The sequence below is a fragment of the Saccopteryx leptura genome, chromosome 1 (assembly GCF_036850995.1).
Source record: "Saccopteryx leptura isolate mSacLep1 chromosome 1, mSacLep1_pri_phased_curated, whole genome shotgun sequence".
NCBI lineage: Eukaryota > Metazoa > Chordata > Mammalia > Chiroptera > Emballonuridae > Saccopteryx > Saccopteryx leptura.
The window spans coordinates 313,169,977-313,186,985 of NC_089503.1; the positions used below are offsets into that span (position 1 = coordinate 313,169,977).

A 17,009-nucleotide genomic window follows, 5' to 3' on the forward strand; every position below is an offset into this window, starting at 1 on the left:
GAGCCAGCAACCTTGGGTCCAAGCTGGTGAGCTTTTGCTCAAGCCAGATGAGCCCGTGCTCAAACTGGCGACCTTGAGGTCTCGAACCTGGGTCTTCCGCATCCCAGTCCAACGCTCTATCCACTGTGCCACCGCCTGGTCAGGCCACTTTATTTATTTATTTTATTTATTTATTTATTTATTTTTTACAGAGACAGAGAGAGTCAGAGAGAGGGATAGACAGGGACAGACAGACAGCAACGGAGAGAGATGAGAAGCACCAATCATTAGTTTTTCATTGCGTATTGCAACACCTTAGTTCATTGATTGCTCTCTCATACGTGCCTTGACCACGGGCCTTCAGCAGACCGAGTAACCCCTTGCTGGAGCCAGCGACCTTGGGTTCAAGCTGGTGGGCTTTTCCTCAAACCAGATGAGCCCACGCTCAAGCTGGCGACCTCGGGATCTCGAACCCGGGTCCTCTGCATCCCAGTCCGACGCTCTATCCATTGCGCCACTGCCTGGTCAGGCGACTTTATTTTTAAAGCCTCACTTTTCTGTGAAAGTGGGGATAATAACACCTACTTTTGAGATTAGTGTAGTGATAAAACCATGATAGCTTCTAAATCATTGCTGCACCACAGTCCTGTCAGGCAGCCTGGGGAAGCCTCAGAACACTGCTTTTAAATGCATTAAACATAAAATACACAGGACTACAGAGAAAATCAATTCTATTGAACTGTGGCTGTGCTTTTTTTTTTTTTTTAATTTATTGATTTTTAGAGAGAAAGGAAGGGAGGGGGAGAAAGAGAGGGAGATAAAAAAACATCAATTTGTTGTTCTACTTATTCTGCCATCACGGGTGGATTCTTTCATGGACCTTGTCCAGGGGTCAAACCTGAAACCTCAGTATATCGGAGCAACACTCTAACCAACTGAACTATCCAGCTAGGGCCTGTGACTCTGCTTTTTTATCAGTGCACTGAAAAAACAAGATCTAGCCTGATCTGTGGTGGCACAGTGGATGAAGCATCGACCTAGAATGCTGAGGTCACAGGTTTGAAACCCCGGGCCTGCCTGGTCAAGGTACATGCAAGAAGCAACTGTGAGCTGATGCTTCCAGCTTTCTCTCTGTTCTCCTTTCTCTAAAATCAATAAATAAAATCTTAAAAAGAAAAAAATAAAACAAGACCTAGCAGTGAGTAACAGTCAAAGTTGTGATTAGCGTGAACAATATTTTGTTACGTCTGCAGTTGCTGCAATGTGAATGGGAAAGCAGTAATTTCTAGCACCGACACTACTGTGGTGTATTGCCTATATCCATAATTGACGGAAATGCTAAATGTTAGGTAGAGGCTAGTGAAAAAAACTTGTGAATGCTTTCCCATCCAAGTTCATGGACTCCTGAATTCTCTCCAGGGGCTCTAGGTTCAAAACCCCTGCCATAAGAAGGTGCTTGATGCCCAGTGGGTAATTTCCAAAAATGAGCTAAGACCCCTCCCTGACTCCTTGGTGCAGAGGGTTCTCAGGGAGACAGGCAGCGCCCATAAGGACTGTGGAGAAGGGATTGATGGTGCAGACCTAGAGTGCTAACTGGTGAGGTCAGAGATAGTGAAATTAAACCTTTTCTGGTCTCTAAGCCACTGAGGGCTAGTGAGTCAGGAGAAGTGCCAGGGATCTTTGCAGAGGACGTGACCTCAGGTAGTGTTTGTGTGTGTGACAGATCTGTGGTCTGCATGAACTGCTGTTCTTTCAAGAAACCTTGACAGGTATGCGCCAGGCAGTGGCATGTGGGAGGAGGCTGGAGGCATCCTGTGGGGATGGGGAGGAGCACCGTTGGGTTGGGAGGTGGCCTCTAGAGTCTAAATGTCAGGCTTCAAATCCCAGCTCCATCAGTTACTAACTCTGGCAGGTTACTTCACCTCCTTGTGCCTTGGTTTCCTCATCTGTAAAATGGGGATGATAATAGTACTTTCTTATGGGGTGTTGTCAAGATTAAGTATTATATTTAAAGCTCCTAGAATAATATCTAGTAGGGAAAAGTGCCTAATAAATGAAGACTAAAAGCAGCTTCTACACTGTTATTCTAGGATTCATGAGGCTTGAATGGGAAGTCGGTGGTCTGACATTGCCAGTGTGTAACAGTCTAGGCCGGGCCACAGGGCTGGAAGAGAGTCCATGTGTTATGGGACTGTGTGCTCGGAATGAGTGGCCTCCTGCTTGTGGGTGTCACGGAAGGTTTTGTTTATTTAACTTTTTATTCACAGGAAGTTATAAAAATAGCACAAAGTTTTCTTCATCTAGCTTTCCCTGATGGTAATATATAGTTGTATCTTATCAAAACCAGAAAATTGGCATTGGTATGTTACTAGACTACAGAGTGTATTTGGTTTTCACCTTTTTTAAAAACCTGCATTCATTTGTGTATGTGTGCATGCACCCAGAGGGTTTTGAGCAGGGAAGGGACACTGACATATATGTTAAATGGGTATCCTTTACCCTCATACACTGTTGGTGGGAATGTAAAGTAGTACAACCACTATGGAGGAAAGTATGGTGGTTCCTCAAAAAACTGCAACTAGAACTACCTTATGACCCAGCAATCCCTCTACTGGGTATATACCCCAAAACCTCAGAATCATTGATACGTAAAGACACATGTAGCCCCATGTTCATAGCAGCACTGTTCACAGTGGCCAAGACATGGAAACAACCAAAAAGCCCTTCAATAGAAGATTGGATAAAGAAGATGTGGCACATATACACTATGGAATACTACTCAGCCATAAGAAATGATGACATTAGATCATTTATAGCAAAATGGTGGGATCTTGATAACATTATACGGAGTGAAATAAGTAAATCAGAAAAAAACAAGAACTACATGATTCCATACATTGGTGGAACATAAAAACGAGACTAAGAGACATGGACAAGAGTGTGGTGGTTACCAGGGGTGGGGGGAGGGAGGACGCAGGAGGGAGGGAGGGAGAGATTTAGGGGGAGGGGGAGGGGCACAGAGAAAACTAGATAGAGGGTGACGGAGGACAATCTGACTATGGGCGAGGGGTATGCAACATAATTTAATGACAAGATAACCTAGACATGTTTTCTTTGAATATATGTACCCTGAATTATTAATGTCATCCCATTAACATTAATAAAAATTTATAAAAAAAAAAATTAAAAAAAAAAAATTGGTATCCTTGACCACCAAATGGCATCAGATTGGAGAGTGCTCACTGGAAGCTGTTGGCAAGAGATGATAAGGCCCTGAGAAATAAGCCCTGGTTGTAGGAGGAGCTGCCAAGGGGGGAAAAGTTCTGGAGGTAAAGGTAGAAGAAGTTGGAGCTTGACTGAACAGGATGTTGGTCAGAGCTGTGACTAGTGGGGATGAATGGAGGAGGAGCAGGGTTAGGGAAAAGCTGCTGAGTGAAGTTTGGAATGTGTTGGGTAACCTGGCCAGTTGTCTCAGTGGTAGAGCATCAGCGGCCCGGCCTGTAGAAGTCCCGGGTTCAAGTTCCAGTCATGGCACACAGGAGAAGAGACCATCTGCTTCTCCACCCTTCTTTCTCTTTCCCTCCCACACTCCTGCAACCATGGCTCATTCCAGCAAGTTGGCCCTGGGTGCTGAGGATGGCACCATGGTGGCCTTGTCTTAGGCCCTGGAATGGCTCAGATGCTGAGTAGCGGAACAGCAGCCCCAGATGGGCAGAGTATCACCCCCTAGTGGGCTTGCCCAGTGGATCCTGGTTGGGGTACATAAAGAAGTCTACCTCTCTGCCTCCCTGCCTCTCACTTAAAAAAAGGAATGTGTTGAGTTTAAAGAGCAGCCAACGCAGCTGGCGTGGGCACCAGGGAGGACTTTCTGGATATGGAGGCATCTGAGCTGGCTCTTAAGCGATGAATTGAAGTTGGCTAGGCTTGTGTGTGGGTGAGGGCGTTCTAGGTGGAGAGGGCCTAAGATTGGGAAAGGCATGGAAGTCATAAGCAGCTTGGGTATTGGACATCCAGGTAGCACTGACCAGCAGGTAAAATATATGAATTTGAAATATTGGGGAAGGGGTGAGCCTAGCGGGAGGAACAGATTTGTGAGTCATCAGCATGACTCATGAGATCACGGAATGCAAGAGCTCATCTGGGGAGAGCATGCTGATTGAAGAGAGCAGAAGTGTTGTCCCTTAAACAGAAGCTTTGGGTGCATTGGTCTTAAGACCTAGGCAGAGGAAGAGGAGCCCCTAACAGAGGAGCAGGAATGATTAGAGAGGCAGATGTGAGGAGGACCTGGCAGATGCAGCCAGAAAAGGCAAGTGAAAAACTGTCCCTCTGCTGGACTCAGCAATGAGGAGGTCCCCAGGATGGGGAAGACCCTTAGCAAGCACCGCAACGGAGTGGGAATGGGCTTGCTGTGAGCTGGCAAATGCAGTGGGAGATGAGGATGTGGAGACAGTGTAGACAACTCTTTCATGAAATGCGACCAGGAAAGGGAAGAGAGGTTGTACAGCAGCCAGAAGGGGATTCAGGGTCAGGGAGGGAATTGTTTTGAGCCTGATGACAGACTCAGGGGTCCTGGGGCTGGGTCTGATTGCCTAATGGGTGACAGTAGGGTGATGGTGATGTGTGTGGGCTCTGTAGCCAGGCTATTGAGATTTGAATCCCAGCTCCCCCATGTGCCAACCAGCTGTGTGACCTCGGGCAAGTCTCTAACTTCTCTGTGACTATTTTCTCCTCTGCAAAATGGGAATGATAGCAGTCATTGTCTCACTGGGTTGTGAGGGAGGGAAGGGTTAGGAAGGTATTACATGTACAGTGATCATGACAGCCTCTGGCACATTGTTCCCACTCAGCAATTGTTCATATCATTACCTGATTGTTAACATCTCAGTTTCAGTTTTTCTCATTTACTTATTCAACACTTATTCTTATCTATAAAGAGTCTGAGTTGGATGAGTTGATTTTCATTCATCTATTTCTCTTACTGCCATTTACAAAGACAATGCACATCAGGCTGAGTGGAGGAGCTACTAGGGGAGGACATGAAAGGAGGGTGGCCTGGACTCAAACCCTGCTTCAGCTGTATGCCAGCTCATGATGGGGGCTCCCTCAGCTTAAGATCCTTCCTGGTAAAATAGGGACAGAATGACACCTGCCTCACTGTGCTGTTAAAATTTTCAGTAAGATCCTTATACAGAGTGCCTGGCCCAGTGTGCAATGCTACATTGCAGCTATAAAATTGGCATTATTTATTTATTTATTTACTTACTTATTTTTATTAAGTGAGAGGCGGGAGGTAGGGAGGCAGAGAAACAGACTCCCACATGCATCCCAATCAGGATCCATCTGACAACCTCCCTATGGGGCGATGCTCTGCCCATCTGGGGCCCTGCTCCATTGCTTGGCAACCAAGCTATTTTAGCACCTGAGGCAAGGCCATGGAGCCATCCTCAGTGCCCAGGGCAAACTTGCTTGAACCATTCAAGCCATGGCTGTTGGAAGGCGAGAGAAAGAAAGAGAGGGAGAGAAAAGGGGTAGGGGGAGGCCGGAGAAGCAGATGGTCCCTTCTCCTGTGTGCCCTGACTGGGAATCGAACCTGGGACTTCCACATGCCAGGCCGACACTCTACCACTGAGCCATGCGGTCAGAGCCAATTATTGGCATTATTTTCCCTTTTCTACGTCTCTTCTCCCCAGACTGAGTTTGATGGTTAAACAAGGTTTTTACCTTGAACTTGAGGGTGTCCTGTGCAGTATTGCAACCCAAGCCATGTGTGGAAAAGAGCAGGTGGCCTCCATGCAGCTCCTTGACCATCAGGGGCACTCTACAAATTCCGAGTCCAGTGCGACGTGGGTGTGGAGGACAGGAACTGTGTGGCTTGGTTCAGACAGTCTTTGGAGACCCTGAATAGGTCATTGCCCTCAGAGCTCTGAAATGAGATGAGCGAGGGTGAATACATGGTGGGGGTGGGGAACAGATGACCCCTGGCCCCTGCTGACTAACTAATGTACTGTTCTCTCCGCCAGAGACTGATGGAGAGGCAGAGACGGAAGGCGGACATCGAGAAGGGGCTGAAGTTCATTCAGTGAGTGTGCTGGGGCAGGCTGGGCATGATGGGTTTTCTGAAGGTGACACTCCATCTGTCCTCTTTCTCACTGAGCCTTTGCTATTTGGGTTCTCATGTGTTTTGGGGAGTAGGGGAGGTGGGATGTGCTAGAAAGAGGCTGGCATGGCAGGGGCTTGTGGTGGGGTTGATCTGTGAACCCCACATGTGAGCCATGAACCCTACATGCACATATGCTCCCTGACCCTGGTTACCTTTAAATCTTGTCCAGTATAATATTTTACCCTCACCATCTACACAAGCTTGTTAGTTGTCTTGCTTGCCTATGCATATCGTATAATAAATTAATATTTCCCACTTAATGAGCACATCTTTCAGGCTCCCCTTTCAGGCTTCTGCTGGGCTCGTCACATCCATCATCACTCTAGTTTCACAACAGCACACTAGTATAGGTGGTCTTATCTTCCTTTTGCAGATGAGTGAGCTGAGCTTCAGAGATAAGGAATTTGTTTAAGGTCACACAGTTACTAAGTGACAGGATTCTTTTATTTTTTATTTTATTTTATTTATTTCTTTATTCAGTGAGGGGAAGGGAGGCAGAGACAGACTCCTTCTTGCATATGCCCTGACTGGGATCCACCGGGTAAGCCCACTAGGGGTGATGCTCTGCCCATCTGGGGCATTGCTCCATTGCTCAGCAACCGAGCTCTTCTTAGCGCCATCCTCAGTGCTGGGGCCATCTTGCTCCAATCAAGCCATGGCTGCAGAAGGGGGAGAGAGAAAGAGAGAGAGAGAGAGAAAGAGAGAGAGGCGAGAGGAGGAGGGATGGAGAAGCAGATGGGCGCTTCTCCTGTGTGCCCTGACCAGTAATCAAACCCAGGACATCCACACACCTAGCTGATGCTCTACCAGTGAGCCAACTGGCCAGGACCTAAGTGACAGGATTCTAACTCAGGTCTGGCTGGCTCCAAAACAACATTTTTTTCTAGTACCTACATGCCATTTTTTTTCTTTACACACAAACTATTTTTACTACCTTCTTTCTTTTATTTCTCTCTATATATACTTTTTAATTCTTTTAATCTTTTTTTTATTTTTAATGATTTCAGCAAGAGAGTAAGGGAGAGAGAGTGAGAGAAAGACAGGAATATCAAGCTGTTCCTGTAAGTGCCCTGACAGGGGATCAAACTGGCAACCTCTGTGCTTTGGGACTATGCTCTCACCAACCGAGCTATCTGGCCAGGGTTCTCTCTCTCTCTCTCTCTCTTTTTTTTACAGAGACAGAGAGAGAGTCAGATTGAGGGTTAGACAGGGACAGACAGACAGGAATGGAGAGATGAGAAGCATCAATCATTAGATTTTCGTTGCGCATTGCGACACCTTAGTTGTTCATTGATTGCTTTCTCATATGTGCCTTGACCGCGGGCCTTCAGCAGACCAAGTAACCCCTTGCTGGAGCCAGCGACCTTGGGTCCAAGCTGGTGAATTTTTGCTCAAACCAGATGAGCCTGCGCTCAAGCTGGCGACCTCGGGGTCTCAAACCTGGGTCTTCCACATCCCAGTCCGATGCTCTATCCACTGCGCTACCGCCTGGTCAGGTGGGTTCTCTCTTTTTTTTAAAAAAAAATTATTTATTGATTTTTAAAGAGAAGGAGAGAGAGACAGGCGGGGTGGGGTGGTGTGGAGCCAGAACGATCAACTTGTAGTTGCTTCTAGTATGTGCCTTGACCAGACAAGCCCAGGGTTTCGAACTGGTAACCTCAGTGCTCCAGGTTGAGGCCTTGTCCACTGCATCACCACAGGTCAGACATTTTTGTCTCTCTTAAATAGATCCCCAGAGACCTATTAACATGATGCAAATGAAATGTTAGCTTCTGAGCCCCTCATTTGCACAGGTCTCTTCTGCCACCTTGGAAGGCTCCCTAGCAATTCTGTGGGTTTTTTTTTTTTTTTTAGTACTCCCAACAGAACTGGGATTTGCATCTACATAGCCTCCCTAATTTTATAAACTCCCTAATTTTGTTATCTCGCTCTGACCTGTAAAACATGACCTGCTTCTTCACCATTAACCGGTCCCTTTTCACACTTGGGGCCTGCCTTGCTCTCATAGAGCTTGTGTTCATATTCACACAACACTCTCCTTCCTTGGCTTGCAGTGCGGCCACTGTTCCCGGCACAGGCCTTGCCATCAGAGCTGTGGCCCACTCCTCTCTTCACTAGGGGCCAGTCTTTTTCCATTTGGGGAAGGGCTTTGACTTTTGGGCAAGTGCTCATATTTTATTCAGAGACCAGTCTGGTGAACACAGTAAACCTGGAGAATACCATCTTTCATAAGAATTTTGGCTTTAACTGAAGTCACTGATTTCTGTGGAGTTGGAGCTCAAGCCCATATCCAGGTCCCTCTGTTTTCTGAATGGTCTCCATTCCTGTGAAATGGAGATAATGCCACGCCTCTTACAGGGTCTTTGTACCTGCACTAAATTTAGCTCTGTGTCCTGTTTCTCCTTTCTAAAGGGGAGTTGTGAGAGGTTTAGTAATAAGACAGCATCTGGGGACCTGTATGTTGGTCAAGGGACCACTTTGCAGGATACACAGTAGGACTTGCTCTTTGTAAAATTATTGTTTTTTCACATACTGACTTCATATGGCACCTCTGGGCAGAGAGCATTGTAGGACCCATAGTGTGATTTGGACAGATGTGTTGGAGCTGGCTTGTGGAGGGCCTTAAATACCAGGATGAGGTGACTTTTAGGACAGGTGTGACCTGTTGAAGAGGAAGCCAATGCTGGATGGGGAGAGGCTGGAGGTGGACCAGTTAGGAGGAAGGCTCTGGTGGCCTGGGCTAGGGCAGTATGGGGAAGGAGAGATAGGCCCTGGTTTCTGACGATGGGAGTCAACTACTGGGGTTAAGAGCCCCACTGTCTCCATCACGGACACCTCCTCCCCCTGGGGACCTCTGGCATCTCCTCTCACCAGTTATCACTCACTTAAGCAGCTCTTTCTTCCTCAGGTGTTGGTGACAGATCCAGGCAAGGTAAAGAGCCCCAGCCCAGTCCTCTGGGCCTGGCTCTGTTCCTGACCTGCTGTGTGACCTTGGGCAAGTCACTACCCCTCTCTGAGTGTCTATTTTCCCCTCTGTGACATGGGGGACCAGGAGACAGTTTCCCTTCCAGCTCAGACATTTAGCCTGACACAGATGTGCCTTAGTTCTGCTGGGCTGACACTTTTTCTTTTTTCTTTTCATTTTCTTCCTTTTTTTTTTTTTTGAAGAGAAAGGTATGAGGGAGAGAGAGAGAGAAGCATGAACTTCTTCCACTTAGTTGTGCCATTGATTGCTTCTCATATATGCCCTGACTGGAGCTCAAACCAGCAACCTTGGTGGTTGGGTACCCTTGAGGTCGAGCCCTGTCTGGAGCTTGAACCAAAGACCTCGGGGTCGAGCTGGCACCCTTGGCATAAAGCCAGTGCCCCTGGGATTAAGCCAGTGCCCTCAGGATTGAGCTGGCAACACTGGGATCGAAACAGTGACTTTGGTGCTCCAGGTTAATGCGTTATCCACTGCACCAACTGGGCTGACAGTTTCTACCATACTGAGCTGGCATTTTTTTGACCACAGGAGAGCAGAGGGTACCTAAGGCCCTATCTACTTTGTTGAGTCTGGCATGAGGGGTTGACAGGCTCTGAGTACACCTGGCATTGGCTGGGGTCATGTGTGTTTTGTGGGAAGAGGTGGGAGAAGACCTGAGGTCGGCTTTTGGTGATGTCTAGGGCCCTGCATTTGCAGGTTTGGTTTGGTGAGGCATGACCATTTCCAGTGGACTGGTTTCTGAGGCAGAGGACATCTGGCTGAGCTAGAGTTGGTATGCTCTCTCTCAGCATCTGCACCTGGGAAACCCTGGTTGTCAGGCCCTGGGGCAAACAAAAGGCCTTCCCTCCCACCCTTTCATAGGAAATGGAAGGCCAATATGATGATGATTTAGGGAGAAAAAACTGCTGTCCACTTACTCTAATCCATAAGATGACAGCTGAGGTCTGAGCTGGAGGAGCGCACTCCAGGTTTGACCTCTGGCCTGTGGCTCTGGCTCCTGGACCTCCATGTGCTGGGACCCTTGGACTCACCTAGACCTTGTGTTCCTCTCCTTTTCCTGCTAGGTCGACACTGCCGCTGAAGCAAGAAGAATATGAGGTGAGTGTCAGCTGCTGGGCTGGTGGAAGGTGAAGGGCAGTGATGTCCAAATGAGGAGGGTCTGAGGGCCAGGTGCCAGGGCTGGGGATGGGGAGAAAGCCCCCTGAACCCTCTCTGTACCCTACCCCCTCAAAGGCCTTTCTACTCAAGCTGGTGCAGAACTTGTTTGCTGAGGGCAATGACCTGTTCCGGGAGAAGGACTACCAGCAGGCCCTGGTGCAGTACATGGAGGGGCTGAATGTGGCTGAGTACGCTGCCTCTGACCAGGTGGCCCTGCCCCGGGAGCTTCTGTGCAAGCTGCATATCAACAGGGCCGCTTGCTACTTTACCATGGTGAGCCTGGCACCCTCGCTTCCTCCCCCACCCCCACCCGGATCACCACTTCCCCAGATTCCCAGCTGAGCCAGGCCCATACCAGAGGAGCCTCTTGCAAGGCCGGCTTCTCTACATCCTCTTGTCAGAATCTCACCATCTACTCCCTTGGCTTTCTGTCTGGCTGCACAGCAGATTTACCTTGGAGAGCTTTTAAAATGCTAATACATAATAAAAAGTTTTCCAAAATGGTACTGGTACCTAAGCCCTACCACAGATGGATTAGAATCTTGGGGTGGCCTAGGCATTGGCAGGAGTCTGAGCGGTAAGAGCTGGGCGCCTCTCTTCTCATTGCACTGCCTCTTTCTACAAACCTCTGGCCTCTCCTGCTCCTCACTCCTGGGCTCCTCGCCTCCTCGCCTCCTCGCACACCCTCACTTCTTCTTCCTTCCAGCCTCCTCTCTTCCTAGTCCCTGCCCTGCTCGCCCACGGACTCAGTCACTCACCAGACCCTGAGGGAGGCTGTGCTGTGGGCTCTGTGGAGGCTCCAGGGGTATCTCGGCATCCACAGTGGGCTGTTCTGGATAAATAGGTCTGCTGGATGCCTACGCACACTCTGTTCTGTACTCTGGCTGCCTTCATGATTTCACTTTCCTTGGGAGGTGACTTTATTCTGAACCAAAGGCAGATATAGAACAGACATGTCTGACCCAGCCCTTCGCTGTAGAATGTGAAGGCCCCTCCTGTCCAGTGTCCTGACAACCAATGGCAACCCCTTCAACTGGACGCACAGGTGCCCTTGACCTAAGTGTGAACACCAGAGCTGTTGCCTGGAGCTCTGGAGCCTCCTTCCTGAGCCGGTCCTCCTGCACCAGCCATCTCTGCGGGGAAGGGAGGCTGGTCTTCCTTTGGGAGGGGCAGGAGGTCTGGAGGTGGGAGGGTAACAGGCCAACACAGAGCACCTGCTCCTCTCCGTAGGGCCTGTATGAGAAGGCACTGGAAGACAGCGAGAGGGCACTGGGCCTGGACACCGAGAACATCCGGGCACTGTTCCGCAAGGCACGTGCCCTCAATGAGCTGGGACGCCACAAGGAGGCCTACGAGTGCAGCAGCCGCTGCTCGCTCGCCCTGCCCCACGTGAGTGCGAGTGCAGCTGGGACTGCGGCTGCATCCCCGCAGGGGCCAGATGCTGGCCCTCCACGATGCCCTCACTCAGTCCATCTTTCCCAGCCTTGGGTTCCTCAGTTACGTGGAGTTGCAGAAACTGTTACTAACTCTGAGTCAGATTGTGTGGCAGCATTGCTACAGATCAGTGGTCCCCAACCTTTTCTGGGCCATGGACCGGTTTAATGTCAGAAAATGTTTTCACAGACCAGCCTTTAGGGTGGGACGGATAAATGTATCACGTGACCGAGACAAGCATCAAGAGTGAGTCTTAGACGGATGTAACAAAGGGAATCTGGTCATTTTTTAAAAATAAAACATCATTCAGACTTAAATATAAATAAAACAGAAATGTAAGTTATTTATTCTTTCTCTGCGGACCGGTACCAAATGGCCCACAACTGGTACCGGTCCGCAGCCTGGGGGTTGGGGACCACTGCTATAGATGCAGTGTATTAACTCACTTGCAACAAACAATCCTTTGAGGTAGATACAGTTATCCCCATTTTAAAGATGAGGACAGAGAGAAAACTTTTCCAGTATTACTAGGGGGAGCAGAGCTAAGATCTGAACCTAGGCAGTCTGATTTTAGAGTCAGTGCTCATAACCTGTGAGATACTCTAAGAGTATAGGGTTGCAGTGAGACTGAAATCTCTCTAAATTAAGGGAGGGAAGGAGAAAGAAAGGGAAAAAACTATTCTCTATAGGTATATGCATATCTGTAAATTCCTGGAAAAGACCTGTAAGGAACACATTAGATCCACAAACCATGCTTCCTCTGGGGAGGAGCCAAGGGTGAGGGTGGAGTGAGCCCGAGGAGCATTTGCTCTCACATTTCAGCCTCACAGTGATACTATTACTTGCTGAATTATGAAAATAAAAATATATAACATTAAAATAAACAAATTATTCCTTTTCCTTCCCCCAAATAAAAGGAAAAACAGAAACTTGAACAAAGCACTTCTCAGCTTCTAGCTCTATGACTTGGGAGCTGGTGTCCCCTCCTAGGGGCTTCCTTCCTTGTCCGTAACATGGGGTGACAGCAGGCCCACCTTGCAGGTGTCCGCAGCACAGCTCCATGAGCCAGGCAGACTAACCTGCTCTGCCCTGTGTCTTCCCAGGATGACAGTGTAACTCAGCTTGGTCAGGAGCTGGCTCAGAAGCTTGGGCTGCGAGTTCGGAAGGCATATAAGAGGCCCCAGGTAGGTGGGCTCTGTGTACTGGGTGGTCGGCAGGGTTGGACCTGGGGAGATCTTAAGAGGGGGACCAGGCGCCTTTTGGGAGAAGTAGGCGAGGGTGGCCAGAGCCAGGCCAGGACAGAGGGGAGTTACAAGATGTTATCTTACCTCTCTTTGGCTTAAAGGCCTGGAACAACTTTCAGAACCTTTAGGGAAAGGAAAAACCAGCCAAAGCTTCCAGTTTACCTTAGACACCAGCTGTTAAAACCTACTCCCTCCCCTGCCCTGAGTTACTTTAACATCCCAGAGATGGCCTGAGTTGACAGTGGTATCCTTTAGCCTTATGTCCTCAAATAACCCCTGCATGGTAATATTTGTTGGTATCTGTTTGGTTTATTCAAATCCATGTTATGTTCACTGGGCACCTACTGTGTGCCAGGAAGCTGCATGCAGAAAGGGCATGGCTGTGGAGTCTGCTGTGACCTCGAGCAAGTTAGTTTTCTCTCCACCTAATGTTCTGCACCTGGAATGTGGGATGATCATGCCCCTCTCAGAAGGTTCGTGGGAGGACCAAAACGAGAGAATGAGATGACACCTGGTACAGTGCCTGCCTGGCACACATTAGGAATGTGTGCTTCAAGTTCTCTGTTCAGGTCATGGTTGCAGGAAGAAGACCCTAATCTGACCCAGAAAGAGTGCAAGTGACTCCTGGCAGGCCTAGGGGCAGGGAACCCTAGAGGGCATCATACAGACCTCGATTGCCTGTGTTAGGGCCCCTTTGCTGCCCTGGCTGAGGGGACCCTTACCATCTTTCCAGATTTTTCATCTCTTCCCACCTCTCTCCAATCTCTGGCAGGAATTGGAAACCTTTTCTCTGCTCAATAACGGCACTGCAGCTGGTGTGACAGATCAGGTAGGATGGGGCCAGGACCCCAAGCCTCCCTCCCCACCTCTAGGAACAACCTATCGTGGTTCAGCCATTGTGAGAGCTTTGAATTCACTCTCTGGGGTATAAATGACCTCAGGCAGCAGGTGCAGGGGCATCAGACTGAAGGGTTGGCCTCAATCTATCCTTGTCCTACTGCTATGAGCAAGGTACCTGCTCTAAGAAGAGGAGTTGACTGATAGCCTAGGCCTGTGTCAGGCTTATGAGCACAGCTTTGGGATGCACAGCTCTCCATCTCCCAAGAGGTGCCTCCTGTGACCACAGAGGCAAAATATGGGGCAGTCTAGAGTTGCTGATGGTGGAAGTGGTCCCTGCAAGGGAACCGCCAGGGATAGCCTATGTACCTCTGAGAAGGGAAACAATGGCAGCAGGAAGGATGGGGATAAGGAAGTAGAAAGAAAGGTGATCGGGGCCTGACCATGCGGGCCTTGTCCTGGGGTAGTGGCAGGGCTCAACACACACAGGACTCCCACACCTCTCAGCACGTGAACTACTTGGTAGACTTGGAGGCTTTCTGGAAGATAAGGAACAAGTTATGAGTACTGATGGAGCGTATATCTTGCCTTCTTATTATATATAAGGGGATATTGAGGCACAGGGTGGTCAGGGGCCTTGGCCAGTGTCACACAGCGAGGCAGCAGCAGGTCTCCATCCCTCCAGGGCATTAGAGCACTTTCGTTAATTCACTCAACACATCACAGGGAACCCTTTCTAAACCCTGGGCTGGCTGCTGTGCCAGAGCTGAATTAGACATGTCTTTGCAAGGGAGGCAGATGCGATCTCATCTGCTTTGTAGCCATCACTCATCATAGTCTTTAACCAGAAATTATTAGCCTCGCACATACTGACTGTTCAAAAAAAAAAAAAAAAAAAGTAAGTGATGTCTTAGTCAGCTCAGGCCGCTATAACAAATGCCATAGACTATAGACTGGGTGATTTATAAGAAACAGATTATTATCTCTCTCTGTTTTGGGGACTGATCAAAGTGCTGGCAGATTGGGTGTCTGGTGAACACCCACTTTCAGAATTATCGATAGCACCTTTTAGTTGTAACTTCAGAGGGCAGAAGGGGAAAGGGATCTCTATGGGGTTTCTAATCCCATTAATGAGGACTCTACTCTCATGACCTGTGAGGCTCCCAAAGTCCTCAAACCATCACTTTGGGGGTTAGAATTTCTACATAGGGATTTGAGGAAGATAAACATTCAGAACATAGCAGTGAATGAATGAGTGATAAATAAACAGTCCGAAATAATTTCACAACAATGCCTTAAAGGAGGTACTGTTTCCCCCCTATAACAAAGGGAGATAGGCACCGAGAAGTTAGGTGACTTGTTTGAGCTTATCCAGTACGTGGCAGGGACTGAGCTTGGGGCTGGGTATATGATGAACCAAGTAAGTATGGTTTCTACGCTCAAAGAGCTCCCAGGGCAGCCTGACCTGTGGTGGCGCAGTGGATAAAGCATCAACCTAGAAATGCTGAGGTTGCCGGTTCGAAACCCTGGGCTTGCCTGGTCAAGGCACATATGGGAGTTGATGCTTCCAGCTCCTCCCCACCTTCTCTCTCTCTATCTCTCTCCTCTCTGTCTCTCTCTCTCTCTCCCTTTCTCTCTCCTCTCTAAAATGAATAAATAAAAAAAATTAAAAAAAAAAAAAAAAAGAGCTCCCAGGGCAGATGGACACTAGCCTAATTGTTTCTGGTTACAAATCATGATGAGATCTATAAAAGCAGAATGTGGGGAGCCATGGACCATAGGAAATGGAAGGCCTGATTTAAATTGGACATCAGTGACCTTCAAACTGAGACCCAAAGGTTAAGGAGTAGGCGGGGCAGGATGTATGAGTAAAATATCATTCCAGACAGAGGGGAAGGTCTGTGCAAAGGCCCTGAGACTAGGAGGAACTTGGAATGTGGGAGGGACCAAGTGGAAGAGAGGCAAGTCCCCATTTTGGCTGTAACAGTAGACAGAAGCGAAAACACCTAGTGCCTGGTGAGGAGCTGTGTCCTCATCATAAGAATGTTGGGAAAGCAATGATTCTCCATTTAGAAGATAATTTTTATTATTATTTATTTTTATTTTTTTTACAGAGACAGAGAGAGGGACAGATAGGGACAGACAGGAACAGAGAGAGATGAGAAGCATCAATCATCAGTTTTTTGTTGTGGCACTTTAGTTGTTCATTGATTGCTCTCTCATATGTGCCTTGACTGTGAGGCTACAGTACTGAGTAACCCCCTGCTCAAGCCAGCAACCTTGGATCCAAGCTGGTGAGCTTTGCTCAAACCAGATGAGCCTGCACTCAAGCTGGCGACCTTGGGGTCTCGAACCTGGGTCCTCCGCATCCCAGACCAACGCTCTATCCACTGCACCACCGCCTGGTCAGGCTAGAAGATAATTTGTTTAAAAAGATTTTCTGTTGATTTGAGGGGGGGAAGGGGAGAGAAAGAGAAATGTCTACTCATTGTTCCACTTAGTTGTTCCGTTTATTTCTACACTCATTGGTTGCTTCTCATATGTGCCCTGACCAGGGCTCAAACCAGTGACCTTGGCGTGCTGGGGCTATTGGGAGGGGGTTGCAGATTTAAACAGTGAACAACAGAGGCCTCAGTGAGAAGTTGACACTTGAGCAAAGACCTAAAGGAGATGAAGGATAATCCATGAGGAGTTTTGGGGGACCAGGCAGAAGAAACAGCCAGTGCAATGGCCCTGAGGTGGAAATGCCCAGTGTATAAGAATAGCCATGAGGCCAGGATGGCTGGAGGGGACTGTATAAGGCTGATTCTACCAGAGCTGATGGAGAGGCATGGAGTTATTCAGACAGATCTTATCCAGAGATCTGGAGCCCTTTTGTTTTCTGTGGATAGTGACATGATTGAGCATTAGAGCGCAACTCTGGAGTGACCCTGGCTGGGTATGTAATGGACTGCCCAGTTTCTTCCTTCTCTTCCTGCAGTGAATGCTCTGGTTCAGGCCACATCCCACTTCTGCAGGTCATGGCTGGCCTCTTTCTTGTCTCCCCAACACTGTCCATATTCCCGTTATGGTTCCCCCAGTACTGCTGCAAGGGTAACTCCCAACAGTCAGGCCTCGTGGATCTCTCCTTGCTTAGAAACCCTCAGCAGTTGTTTTATTTATTTATTTATTTATTTATTTATTTATTTATTTATTTATTTATTTATTGACA

At 48.3% G+C, this 17,009-nt stretch overlaps 1 protein-coding gene across 4 annotated transcripts in view; it reads left to right on the top strand.

Moving 5' to 3' along the window:
• The window catches only part of ZC3H7B (zinc finger CCCH-type containing 7B), a 176,864-nt gene that overhangs the window by 135,417 nt on the left and 24,438 nt on the right, over positions 1-17,009 (top strand). The window contains exons 1-7 of one of the 4 annotated variants that reach the window (XM_066358514.1): positions 979-1,065; positions 6,000-6,058; positions 10,190-10,223; positions 10,359-10,556; positions 11,514-11,672; positions 12,821-12,901; positions 13,734-13,790. In XM_066358514.1, the coding sequence (XP_066214611.1) occupies positions 6,006-6,058; positions 10,190-10,223; positions 10,359-10,556; positions 11,514-11,672; positions 12,821-12,901; positions 13,734-13,790 (582 nt within the window). In that variant the 5' untranslated portion in view covers positions 979-1,065; positions 6,000-6,005. Of the gene's footprint in view, positions 1-978; positions 1,066-5,999; positions 6,059-10,189; positions 10,224-10,358; positions 10,557-11,513; positions 11,673-12,820; positions 12,902-13,733; positions 13,791-17,009 lie in introns of those variants that run through there. The other 3 variants (XM_066358513.1, XM_066358512.1, XM_066358515.1) reach the window with 3 other exon arrangements.